Source organism: Pelophylax lessonae, assembly GCF_965119305.1.
Source record: "Pelophylax lessonae genome assembly, chromosome: 2".
Taxonomy (NCBI): Eukaryota; Metazoa; Chordata; class Amphibia; order Anura; family Ranidae; genus Pelophylax; species Pelophylax lessonae.
The window spans coordinates 174,384,081-174,398,018 of record NC_138769.1 but is presented as its reverse complement, the minus strand read 5'-3'; the positions used below and the strand labels follow the sequence as shown (position 1 = coordinate 174,398,018).

At 42.7% G+C, this 13,938-nt stretch overlaps 1 protein-coding gene across 1 annotated transcript in view; it reads right to left on the bottom strand.

Annotated features, from left to right (window-relative positions):
- MAP3K15 (mitogen-activated protein kinase kinase kinase 15) overlaps positions 1-13,938 on the bottom strand; it is a 311,475-nt gene that overhangs the window by 13,280 nt on the left and 284,257 nt on the right. Inside the window, exons 26-28 of the mRNA XM_082244591.1 lie at positions 6,107-6,216; positions 1,530-1,633; positions 1,348-1,424 (exon numbers count right to left, since the gene is read on the bottom strand). Coding sequence (XP_082100717.1) covers positions 1,348-1,424; positions 1,530-1,633; positions 6,107-6,216 — 291 coding nt within the window. The remainder of the gene's footprint in view (positions 1-1,347; positions 1,425-1,529; positions 1,634-6,106; positions 6,217-13,938) is intronic.

Genomic DNA, 13,938 nt, shown 5'->3' with positions numbered 1-13,938 from the left:
CTATGTAACTATGTAACTATGTAAGGAAAAGAACAGCAGGACAGAACCCCACAGTGTGTTACCAGCTTCTTCGGTCGGCTCTGTGAGAAAGAAGGAAGTGATGTCACCGCTGGAGGCTGAACTAGGCTGCAGGCCAAGGGAAAATGGATGCCTATTGAAAGTAATGGGAGGCTTCGGCAAGATGGCCGCCGACATGTTCTCTGAACAATCGAATGCCACACGCAAGATGGCGCAGCAAGGCGCCAAAACCACTACATAGCATGCTGTAGAAATGCCCATAATGAAGCCAGACATGCTGGCCACACTTAAAATGGCGGACCGGTGGTGTTTAACCCCGCAGTGGCCGCCGCACGTGTCTGCACCTCCAATGCACCCAAGGTGACCTTAGGAGAGGGACCCCCAAAACCCCACACAGCACTACTGTGAGAGAATAGAACCCCCGCAGGGACCGTATCAGGGAGCCCAAAAACGCACAGACATAGGGAACACCACAGACACACAGGACTGCCGACCCCAGACAGAGGCCCCACACAGAATGTACTTACCTGTACCCGATGGCGTGGGGTGCCTCATATCAAGCGGGAAACCGCCCACCCTCAGATGGCAGGGGAGTGCCGCCAGCCACCTCACATGGCTGCATCCCTGATGGACAGGGATGGGTCGTTTGTGAGGCCAGGGCGAACACATAGCCTGCGAAACGCTCAATGGCGGGCTGGGATTCCATCTGACCCTCTGTCCTGGAGAATAAGGACGGTCAGCCCGATTCCCGGCTCCGCAAACGCCGTCTTCATCCGAAGATCCACTAACTAGTGCTGATAAAATAAACAGCTAGCAATGTAAAGAAAAAATGACATCTTTTGAAAATAAATCATAAAAGAAAAAGAGGAAGGCTGAGACTGTAGCCTCAACACAGGGAAGCCTATCCACTCCTAAGCTAGGCAGAAGACAAACTGAATTGGGATAGCTATTGCAGGGGGGTATTGGATTAGAAGGACAGCCCCCATGGGTGTGACTATGTAGATGTATTGTTCTTTTACAAGTCTTATGCCTAGAAACTCCTGTGGAGATGAAGTCAATACCCCATAAGTGAAGACTGTGTGAATGGGCGGCGACTGTCGGAGGACGTAAGAGAAATTAGATATTATGGTGCAATGCTGCATGCTCCCTAAGCAGCAACTCATTTTTCCTGTAATGACATGAACCTGCCAGCTGCTGGTAAGGAGATACAGACTGAAGTCCTGAATCAATTTATGCTCGCATACAAGTACCTATTAAATAATACTTTCACATAAAAGTAAGGGCTGGCCTATAAAACCTTTTTACTAATGCTCAGGATAATTGTTTTACCTGAGTCTAAGGGTTTTCAGATCTTCTTTGGTGACATCATGTAGAACATCATAAAGCGTGTAGTCTTCTTCAACAAACTGAAAAAGTTACATACATATATATATAAATATATATTTGAAAGCAATTACATACATTGAGCTTCTAATATACAATGATGAACAGTGAAGAATAGAGACCCATACCTGTTCAATCACATCCTCTGCTGCACCCTGCTGTCTCAGCCATTCCACCAACTCTTGGTCTTTGTTTATGCCAATTGACACAAAAGATGCAGATCTTGGGTTATCTATGGATCAAGCCAGAGCAATGTATTAATACTGATCTACATGAACTGTATTCCAACATTTTTCAGGTTTGTGAAATGGTAACCAGACTAACAATAATAGAATTGCCAGACACATAGTTAGATCAGTTAACTACTTGCACAAAATCTGTGTTTTGGCCATGCAGGAAAAAAGCAACAAGTTCCCTTTAATGCCCACCTCCTAAGAAGCACATTCTCACATATTTGTATCCCCACTGCTCTTTTCAGCCACTGAGACTGAGGAAAGAAGCCCTATGTAATGCTCTAGTTCACATGTGTCAAACACAAGACCCGTGGGCTGAATCTGGACCACCAGGCCATTTCATGTGGCCCTCACACCCAGTCCTTTTTTTCAGCCAGAACATAGCAGAATGGAGTTCCACCACCTCTGGCTCTCGCCCTCCACTCCCCATTGTTACTTGTAAACACAGAGCCAGGTAGGTAGGATGTAAAGAGGCTTTTGGGGAAGGGGGGGGGGGGCGAGGTGAGGCCTTAGAAGGAGATGTGTTCAGAGGTGGGGGATGGGAAGAGTAGTGCAGAGGTCAGAGCTGAAGAATGTGGAAATGAGATTTGGACAACCTGTGAAAGAGAACCCTGCACCTCTGAACTCTATGTAGTGCATCCTTAAGCTCTGCACTCTGTACGTAGCATACCCCTGAACCCTGCGCTCTTTATGTAATACAACCCTGAACTCGGCACTATGTGTGTAGTGCACCCCTGAACTCTTCACATAGTGCATCCCTGATTGCACCTATTCTCTGAGAAAAAAGCCCTTGGTAAATTTATATAGTCTTAATGATACAACCGACCCTTTGAGGGCAACCATAATGCTGATGCAACCAGTGATAGAATTGAGTTTGACACCCCTGCTCTAGCTGGAGATTACACAGAACTGAGGACTCTCTCTCCCTGCAACTGCCTGACAGTGCTGGTCCAGTCACTAAGTACCAATGCTGTCAGAGGAAAAGAAGGGGTGAGTGTCATGCACATCCATACCCTGAAGTGCCAGGTAGTTTCTTTGCTCCCTGACAGTTTCTTTGCTCCCAGTGGTTGAAGCAAAGGGAACCTGAGATGATGACGAGGTGGGCATTAAAGTGAACTGTCCTGTATGAGCAAAGCATAGGTTTGCTTTAAAGTACACCTCTGCCCAAAATATGGCCAATATTAACCTATTTTCATATTTTTAACTAGCTGTAAAATAGCTTTAAAACAAGTAGTTATTTACCTTTCGAATGTATGTACTCTGAAGTAATTCATTTTCAAAGATCCTCAAAGATCACAACAAAAGAATGTCAGGTTTCAGTTCTAACAGGTTATCAGTGGTGTACCCCAAGGTTCAGTTATGCACTTGGGGGCTAAGAATATGCATGAATCATACATACTAGATGTGGTACAACTGGGGGGAGTCAATGATGGAGAAGGATCTGGGTGTTCTGGTAGATCATAAGCTTAAAGTGTTACTAAACCCACAACAGTAAAATCAGTCTGTAGATGCAGAATGGCATGCTTGTTTTCCAAACTGTGGAACTTAACTGATTAATCCTCTGCATTGTGTAAAAAGGCTGTGTGATCCTGTATCCACAGATCCTCCCCCTCCTGCACGGTCACTCTGGACAAGTCCAGATAAGACACAGTGAGTGTAGTCCAGCTGCACATGCTCAGTTTGGTCTCTATTGCTGGAGAGAACATTTCCAGTTCGAGCTGAGCTATTTAGGTCACATGGTATTGACATCACACAACTGGGCGTGTATACTGAGCTTAAATGACACCCTAGTCTCTCCCTCCTTCTCCATGCCCAGTAACTAAAAAAGAACACAGTAGGTGGGATGTCACATCTTGATTGATGGATGCTCCGCCTCCCATAAAAGCATGAGGACAGAGGCTATAGTGGATTTCAAGAGGCAGGATTCCCATAAACGAGATAACACCCCTGTACTGTACATGTTTTTTCAGTGTTCTTTGTTTACCTCTCAACAGCATCAGTTACAGCCTGCAGACGTGCATATTGAGGTCATATATATTTCTAAACTTTTAAAAATAAAATTTATTTCCCAATTTCTAAATTCATTAATACAGATCATGCCAAAATGTGTTCTGTTTTATTGTTTTCATATTTGTGATCCTTCTTTCTCTGTTTCTGTGCCTTTCCTCTTTCTTTCCCTCTCTCTCTCTCTCCTGTCATTTTTATCCCACCTGGCACCCTACCTTGCTAACACACTTTCCCCTGTCATCCTCATCCTTCTCCCACCTGGCACCCCAGTGCAACCTTGCTAACACACTACCCCCTGTCATCATCACACCTGGCACCCCACTGCACCCTTCCTAATACACTACCCTCTGTCACCCTCATCTTCATTACACCTGGCACCCCACTGCAACCTTCCTAATACACTACTCCCTGTCACCCTCATCTTCATCACACCTGCCACACCACTACCAGCTTGCTAACACCCTACCCCCCTGTCATCCTCATCCCCCCTATAACTCACTGCCAGCTTCCAAACACCTGAATTGACAAAGCAGCTTATTCCAATGTTGAGAGGACAAGGGTTTCTTCCCCACAAATGTGTGGTGGTGAGTAATATGATCTGTGGATGGGGGCTTATTGAAATATATAACACTATGTTAACAATAAAGATGCCACCCCAGGTGAATGATTACGTGTTACTTAACCCACAACAGTAAAATCAGTCTGTATATGCAGTAAAGCATGCTTGTTATACCCCTTACTGTGGATCCTAAGGGGTTAATCCTCTGCATTGTGTAAAAAGGCTGCTTAATCCTGTCTTCTCTGATCATCTCCTTCTTCCATAGGCTCCAAAAGATAACCTAATATTTACAGTCTATAGAGTCAGGCTGCACAGTTTGGTGTGTATTGTTAGAGAGTTTTTTTTTCTTGGGAGGGTACATGTGATCAGCACAGGGCCAATCAGCACTGTCCAGACATGTCAAGACAGAGGGTCAGGGGTCTTGAAGCCTGATAGGACAATCGTGGGAGAAATGAAAACTCCTGAAAATATAGAATATGTAAAAAGTTTAGTGTACACGGGTTCACTTTAAGGGAAAAGGAATGGAACTCAAGACCTTGTGAATGAAAATGTACCTTAATGGATCTTTACATATGAGATGGCATTTCGGTTAAAGTAAGGAATGGTGAGTATATAAACTGCTGGGGGACTGGACATTAAAGCAGAACTGTTTCTTTGCTTTGCATGTGTCATCACACTGATGAGTCTAGTGTGGATGTCAGTCAGCAGAGCAGTCTGTGGGTGGATTTACCAGATATTGATATAGATATAGATATAGAGATAGATAGATATAGAGATAGATAGATAGATAGATATAGAGATAGATAGATATAGAGATAGATAGATAGATAGATATAGAGATAGATAGATAGATAGATAGATAGATAGATAGATAGATAGATAGATAGATAGATAGATAGATAGATAGATAGATAGATAGATAGATAGATAGATAGATAGATAGATAGATAGATAGATATAGATATAGAGATAGATAGATAGATAGATAGATAGATAGATAGATAGATAGATAGATAGATAGATAGATAGATAGATAGATAGATAGATAGATAGAGATCAGCTTAAATATAAAACAGAAAAATGGATGAACTCCAATAAGTCCAACAAATAAAATATTTCTTCAGCACACAGTGTAGTTATTGTGTGTGGGAGACAGAATCAGCCCTTTGCGGATTATTAAGCAACTGTCCACTGCGAGGAGGAGTTCGGCAGGGCTTGGAGAGTAACGCCATTTTTTCTTTTTATAAAACATCTGTATCTGTCTAATGTACAAAAGAACAATTAAAAGTGGAACTACACTGTATCTGAGCATCACAAACTTAAAACACTATTTCATTCATTTTTAATATTCAGTAAGTAAACTCGCCCATCCATTCATGTCTCCATGCTTGTTTGTGGTGCAAAATCGCTTTTAAAAACACCCCCTAGCATTTCTAGCTGCAGCCATCTTAAGTAAGAGCAGATGTTTTATGTAGCCTTTACTTCCTGGAATCCATCTGCCCTTAGCTCAGGCATGCAGGTAGGAGGGTGCGCTTAGCTAAGAAAGCCCCTCCTCCCCTCCTGAAGACTCCTGGGATGTATGACATAATTTGCCTAGGCCTGGAAACCAGAAAGTAACTGAAAAAATAAAAAAAAAGTTTAAAACAAGTATATATGATATATCTTTCTTATCATTTGTATTTACTAATGCTAGCAGCATAAGGTATACAAACAGTAAATGATGATTGAGAGAGTTAAGTTCCACTTTAAGTGTGGGTTCACCTTGTCCAAAATGGTTTATGGATTTTCTGATAAGAAGTCATTGTTCCTAAGCCAGTTTTTATAAACATGGCGGCAGGGTCCAAGGCAACAAAACATGATGTGGCACAGTTTAAGATATACAAAAAAGCATCACAAAAAGTTTTACCCATGCTTGATTTTATCTGGAGCAAATGCAAGTCATGACTTCTCTGTTCCAAACACTGTTTCAACAGAAACTGGTATTCCCGTTCCTTCTGTATTAGGTCTTCTAATAACCTGCAATAAAAATATTGAAAAGCTTAAAATTAAATGGAATCTGGACTTAATTACCCAACTGTTATGAACCCGCTTTAAGTCATTCTTGAGAGTGGCATATAAGAACCTTCCTAATCTCACTTTTATTTAAATTGTTTAGGAATGTCACAATGGCTGGGCTTTTTTCCAGAGAACTAAACAATCATATCAGCCTGAAACAACCAACCAGCCTAAAGCTGGCCATACACGGTCAATTCTTTGTTTGTCAGCCATGCGGTTGAACAGAATAAAAAAAAAAAAGGAGAAGAAAAAGAACAGATTCCTCCGTCCACATAAAGGCAGGTAAAATAAAACTTTTCTGGTTACTTGCAAAAACTGTGTATTGCAATTTGGCATTTTCACCCTGGACGCTGGAGGACATTGTCCCAGAACCAACCAACATGTTCAACAGAGGTTAGAGATTGATGGTTTATAGGAATTATGGATCGACCGATTGTTTTATTCAGGGCCGATACCGATCTTCTGGCCACCCTTCAGGCCGGTAGCTGAGAGGCCTCATGCACAGTGGACATTATCAAAACGTCAGTAGAAAGCTGTAGCTGTAGAAGGCTTTTTTCAGCTTTTTTGCAGTAGCGTTTTTCAGTGTTTTGTAGCTTTTTTCAGCTGTAGCGTTTTTTAGCTTTTTTTTTTTTTTTTAGCAAAACTATATTCCCACAAAAGCTTATGGATCAAAAATGTTGAAAAACGCAGAAAAGCTGCAGTTTTAAGTTTTATCAGAGTTAGAGCATTTTTACAGCTCAAAAAAACCTCTTAAAACCCACTAGTTCTGGGGTTTTTTCCAGCCAGAAAACCCCCCTGCCAAAAACTGCAGATAACAGCCTGTGTTGCATGGACACATAGGATAACATGCTGGGGAGTTTACTGGCTGTGAAAAAAAATGTCTGAAGCTACAAATAGCAGCTGTAAAAACGTCCAGTGTGCATGAGGCCTTAAGGCTCCGTTCACATGTGAGCGTATGGATCGCGGGCAGAACCGCCGCGGTTCCGCCCACGATCCGGAGATTTATTGCAAATCGCGGGACGCATAGCGTTGCCCGTTGATTTGCAATAGCCCCCCAAACGCCGAGCGATGTTGCCGCGATTTCCGCCTGCCGAATCGCGGCAACATCGCGCAAACAAAATCGCGGGACGAAATACGCTCCAAAGAAGTACAAGAGCTTCTTTGGAGCGTATTGCGTCCCGCGATTTTGTTTGCGCGATGTTGCCGCGATTCGGCAGGCGGAAATCGCGGCAACATCGCTCGGCGTTTGGGGGGCTATTGCAAATCAACGGGCAACGCTAGGCGTCCCGCGATTTGCAATAATCTCCAGATCGCGGGCGGAATCGCGGCGGTTCTACCCACGATCCAAACGCTGACATGTGAATGCAGCATAAAGGTTTTTATTTTTACAATGTCCTTTTTCAAATTTTTTTTTTTGATTACCGTATATACTTAAGAATCTCCTGTACTATGCCCCCCAGCACCTAAGGAGATGCAGGGGCTGCAGAGGAGTCTCACTTACCTTTCGGTGAGGCACCTTACATTTAAAAATGGTGCCGCCCGGCACCAACACGTCACCGTGCATGCTCTGTCTGCCCGTGAATAGCCGAACGTGTACGGGCTTTCCAAAGGGGCGACGGCGGCGCATGCGTACTTAATCGGAGAACAGGTAAGTGGGACCCTGACTCGAGAATAAGCCGAGGGGGGCATTTTCAGCATAAAAGAACGTGCTGAAAAAGTTGGCTTATACACAAGTATATAAGGTACTTTTATTGCTGACACAAGGAATGTAAACATCCGTTGTGACAGGTACTCTTTATGGAGCGATCTGGGGTCTATAGGACCCCAAACCCCTCCTCTGCACTTAAAAGTAGAGATCGACCGATTATCAGCAAAGCCGATATATCGAGGGCCGATATGCACTTCTCCCGATATATCGGAATCGGGCCCGGAGGTTACCGATATTTCGGGAAAGTGCATGTACCGGGGTGATGCCAGCAGCTAGTAATGACAACCGATGCGGCTGAGAAGCCACTCGGCTGTCATTACAAGGAGCGGGAGGGGATGCCTCCCCCCCCCTCCCGCGGCTCGCCCGGGTCTCCCGTCCCACCGCCGCAGAAGACCCGATCAAAGCCGCATTTGGCTCTGATCGGGTCTCCATGCAAAAAGTGGTGTTATGAGTGACATCACTTCCAGGTACTGTCTGGCACCAGATTTAAAGAGGAAGTAAACCCTCCTCAGGAAGTTGTACCTATAGGTAAGCCTATGTTAAGGCTTACCTATAGGTACTGTAAATATCTCCTAAACATGTACCGTTTAGGAGATATTTACATTTGATGCAGCCAGTGACGTCACTGGCGCATGCGCTCTGAAGGAACGGCAGATCGTGCCGTTCCTTCAGAGCCCTGTGCCGTGACCGTCGGCTCCCGCGCGCGTGCGCGGCAGTGTTAATTTTGTCGACTAAAACCGACTAAAACTTTTTCGTCGACTAACACAATTCAGATGACTAAAATAAGACTAAAACTAAAATGGCATTTTAGTCTTAAGACTAAAATACGACTAAAACTAAAATGCCATTTTAGTCAAAAGACTATAACTAAAACTAAATCGAAATTTGCTGCCAAAAATTAACACTGGTGCATGCTCAAAGCATAAATAATAACATATTAGATTTTTCACTCCAGGACCAGCAGTAGTATATAATGAGTTTGGAAATTGTAGAGAAATGCTTAAATAATGCATTACAAATTACAATTGAACTACACCCATTTGATTATAGACGACTAAAATGAGTTTTAGTCGACTAAAATGTAGGGCGTTTTAGTCGACTAAAATATACTGGCGTTTTAGTCGACTAAATACGACTAAAACTAAAACACTTGCAGAAGACTAAAATAGGACTAAAACTAAAATGCCATTTTAGTCCTAAGACTAAGACTAAAACTAAATTGAAATTTGCTGCCAAAATTAACACTGGTGCGCGGGAGTGACGTCACCGCGGCTCCGGCCAATCAGATGGCCGGATGCCGCGATCCCGGAAGACGGGCGACTGTACATGTCGCCCGTCATAGAGGTAAGAGAGCGGCGCGGCGAGGGCTCGTTCTAAGGTAAGTATTTGATAATGAGCTAGTATGCGATGCATACTAGCTCATTATGTCTTTATCTTTCAGGATGTAAAGAAAAGAAAAAAAAAAATTATCGGTTTACAACCTCTTTAAAAAAATGACATCATTCAAAACAGCCAAACTTGGCGTTTTGAATGCTTTTAAGTGCAGAGGAGGGGTTTAGGGGCTTTAACGTTTTTAATTTTTTTTTTAAACGTACAAAAATATCGGCCGATACCGATATGCATTGGCCAAAATATCGGTATCGGCAACGGAAAACTGACATCGGTCGATCACTACTTAAAAGAATTCAAAACGCCAAGTTTGGCTGTTTTGAATACTGTAATTTTATTTAAAACCTGGTGCCTTTAAGGCTCCAGTAACCGGAAGTGATGTCATGACATCGCTTCCAGGTTACTACATCAACGACCCAATCAGAGCCAATTCCGGCTTTGTTCAGGTCTTCGGCCAGCTGGCGGATATGGTGGTGGGTCGCTCGGGCCTCCCGGTGGGGCGGGAGACCCGTTGTAGCGGGGGAAAGCGGCGGGAGGGGAACATTTCGCTTGTAACAACAGCCGAGCGGCTGATTAGCATCATTACAAGAAAGCCGACCGTTGGCTCTAAAAAAACGGTACCGGGGTATCTGCAGGCATCACTCCGGTACAACCACTTGAAGCAATATTGGCAAGTTTGTGACCGATACTTCAATAAAAGTGAATATTGGCCCCACCGATAATCGGTCGATTGGGATTTTTACCACATACAACTATTGGCAGTTCCTGCTGTAATATTTTCCCCAACTTTTTCATGTATGGGTTTCTTTTCTCAAATGGTCACACAGTGGTTAGTTAGGGTTTTATATACAGTATATATATATATAAATATATATAATATTATATACACAGCACCGTGAAAACATTTTAGACAGGTGTGAAGAATATTTTTTGATTGTTTATTTTTATCAATTTACAAAATGCAAAGTGAGTGAACAGAAGAAAAATCGAAATCAAAATATTTGGTGTGACTACCCTTTGGCTTCAAACCAGCATCAATTCTTCTAGGTACACTAAAGGCCCGTACACACGAGTGGAAATTCGGGCGAGAATTTTTGTCCGACGACCGATCTGCGGATTTTCGGCTTGTTAGTATGATGCTTCCGACAACCGACTCCGACTTTTCGGCCGAAAAAATCCTGGTGTGCAGGCTATATAATTTTTGTCGACCGTCAAAACACGTCTGATTTTCGTCTCATTAGTACAGATTTCGACAGGGAAAAAACTTATGAGCAAGACTAGGCATGCTCAGAGATGAAAGAACACAAAGAAAGCAATCCAACACATGACATCACTTCTGAAGTAGAATTCTGTCATGCGGGAAAATTCGTGTGCAGTCTACAGCACATTCCAACCAACAGACACCACTCTGGACAAAAGACGGACGACCGGTCAGTGGAAATTCGTTGCGTGTGTATGAGGCTTTAGTCTCCCCTTAGGGGAAGATTTACTAAAACTGGTGTACACAGAATCTGACACAACTGTACATAGTAACCAATCAGCTCCTAACTTCAGCTTGTTCAGTTAATAAGACAATAAAACCTAAAATCGGATTTGACAATCAAAACCTAGAAGCTGATTGGCTACTATGCCTAGCTGCACCAGATTCTGTGTGCACCAGCTTTAGTAAATCTCCCTCACAGTTTTTGAAAGGACCCGACAGGTAGATTGTTCAAAAAACATCTTGGAGAACTAACCAGAGATTTTCTGTGGATGTAGGCTGCCCTAAACCTTTCTGTCTTTTCTTGTAATCCCATACAGACTCGATGATGATGAGATCGGGGCTCTGTGGGTCAAAAATCATCACTTCCAGGACTCATTTTTCTTCTTTAAGCTGAAGATGACATTGGCTGTATGTTTGGGGCGTTGACCGGCTGCAGAATAAATTTGGGGCCCATCACATGCCTCCATGATGTATTGCATGATGGACAAGTATCATCATCAAGTCTGCCTGGGATTACATGAAGAGACAGAAGGATTTGAGGCAGCCTACATCCACAGAAGATCTATGGTTAGTTCTCCAAGATGTTTGAAACAACTTGCTTGCTTTAAAAACTGTTTGCAAGTGTACCTAGAAGAATTGATGCTGTTTTGAAGGGAAAGGATTTAATATGGATTTCTCTTCAGTTTATTTACTTTTTTTTTTTAATCATTTTGTTAAGGTTGCATTCACACGTCAGCGTATGGATCGCGGGCCCAAAAAAGTACAAGAGCTTCTTTGGAGCGTATTGCGTCCCGCGATTTTTTTTTGGCGATGTTATCGCGATTCGGCAGGCAGAAATCGCGGCAACATCGCTCAGCGTTTGGGGTGCTATTGCAAATCACGGGCAACGCACAGGCATCCCGCGATTTGCAATAATCTCCGGATCGCGGGCGGAATCGTGGCGATTCTGCCCGCGATCCATACGCTGACATGTGAATGCAGCCTAATTGATAGAAAAAAACTATTAACACTTCTAGTTCTGAAAGCTTTCTTATTTACACAATGTTTTCACATCTGCCTAAAACTTTTGCACAGTACTGTATAAATACTGTATGTTAATAATCAGCTGTTGTTGGGTTGGGCCTTGACAACAACAAGATTCACCCGAGTGGTAGGGGTTTCTAAGCCAGCCAAAGGTTCATAGTTTATTTAAAGTTGGATTAATTAGGTGCCTTACTCTCTTAACCACTTAAGCCCCGAAGGGATTTGGCTGCTCAAAGACTAGGCCCTATTTTGCGATTCGGCAATGCGTGACTTTAACAGACAATTGCGAGGTCGTGCGACACTGTACCCAAATATAATTGACGTCCTTTTTTTCCCACAAACAGAGCTTTCTTTTGGTGGTATTTGATCACCTGTGCGATTTTTATTTTTTGTGCTATAAACAAAAAAAGAGCGACAATTTTGAAAAAATAACAATATTTTTCACATTTTTTTATATGAAATTCTCAAAAAAAATGTAAAAGTCAAACATTTTTTAACATTTTAGGGCAATTTGTTTTCTGCTACATATTTTTGGTAAAAAAAAAATCGCAATAAGCGTATTTTGATTGGTTTGCGCAAAAGTTATTGCGTTTACTAACTACGGGAAAGATTTATGTCTTTTTTATTGTTTTTTTTTTAACTAGTAATGGCGGCGATCTGCGATTTTTTTAGCGGGACTGCGACATTGTGGTGGACAGATCGGACACCTGACTGACATTTTTTACACTTTTGGGAGTACCAGTGACATTACTACAGTAATCAGTGCTATAAATATGCACTGTTACTGTAATAATGACACTAGCAGGGAAGGGGTTAACTTTATTGGTGATCAAGGGGTTAAGTGTTTCCCTATGGGCATGATTCTAACTGTTAGGGGGTGTGGCTAGTGAAGTAATCACAGAGACATATGATCCTATATAGCAGGATCGCATAGTCTCTGTCATTACTTCAGGGAGAATGACAGACGGCTGTGTTTACATTAGCCGTCTGTCTTTCTCCCTCTCCTGTGGGAGATTGCGAGTGGCCGGCGGACATCGGAGCCGCTGGTCACACGCGCTGGCTAGGCAGGGAACGAGCGGGGGCGGGAGCGTGCCGGCAGCAGCTCGCACTCGCCCCCTACAGGCTTGTGGGCGAGCGACGTACCCCATACATCACTTTGCCCAAGAGAGTCTGACTGCCGCAGTTAATAGTCGTGCGGCAGTCAGCAAGTGATTAGTGTCCACCCTATAGCAGTTTTACTGCTATAGGGTGGCACCTCTGCACTGGATCACGTATATATAGTGTCACTGGTCCCCAAAATGTGGCAAAAGCGTCTGAATTTTGGCCGCAATATCATAGTCCCACTATAAGTCGTTGATCGCCACCATTACTAGTAAAAAGATTAAATAAATACATTTAATAAAAATATTCCATAGTTTGTAGAAGCTATAACTTTTGCGCAAACCAATTAATAAAAGCTTTTCAGGATTTTTCTTACCAAAAATATGTAGCAGAATACATATTGGCCTAAATTGATGAAGAAATTAGATTTTTTTTTACATTTTTTTTATTGGATATGTTTTTATAGTAAAAAATATACAGTATATATATTTTTTTCAAAATTGCTGTTTTTTTTTTTTTTTCCATAGTGCAAGAAATTAAAAAAAAGCAGCAGTGATCAAATACCACCAAAAGAAAGCTCTATGTGTGGGAACAAATAAAGGACATACATGTTTATTAGGGTACAGTGTCGCACGACCGCGCAATCGTCAGTCAAAGTAACGCAGTGCCATATTGCACTCATAAAGAGGGTCATGAAGGGGGATAAATCGTCCGGAGGAGAAGTAGTTAACTCGACCATTATGGTTCTTGACCAGGGTAAGTTAACCTGAGAGGTGAGAATGTATGTTAAGGAAGGATCCACAGTTCTGCACTGTTACAATGGTTTAGACGAGGCAGCTTCACTTTAGCACCAATAAGTTAGTTCTACAGTATATTTTACTTCAAACGGGCAGGTCTAGTGTTACACTTGTGGATTGCCTGCTGTGTCACACTTGTGGAGATACCGTCAGTAAGATGTCATTTTCCCTTTAAATTAGTT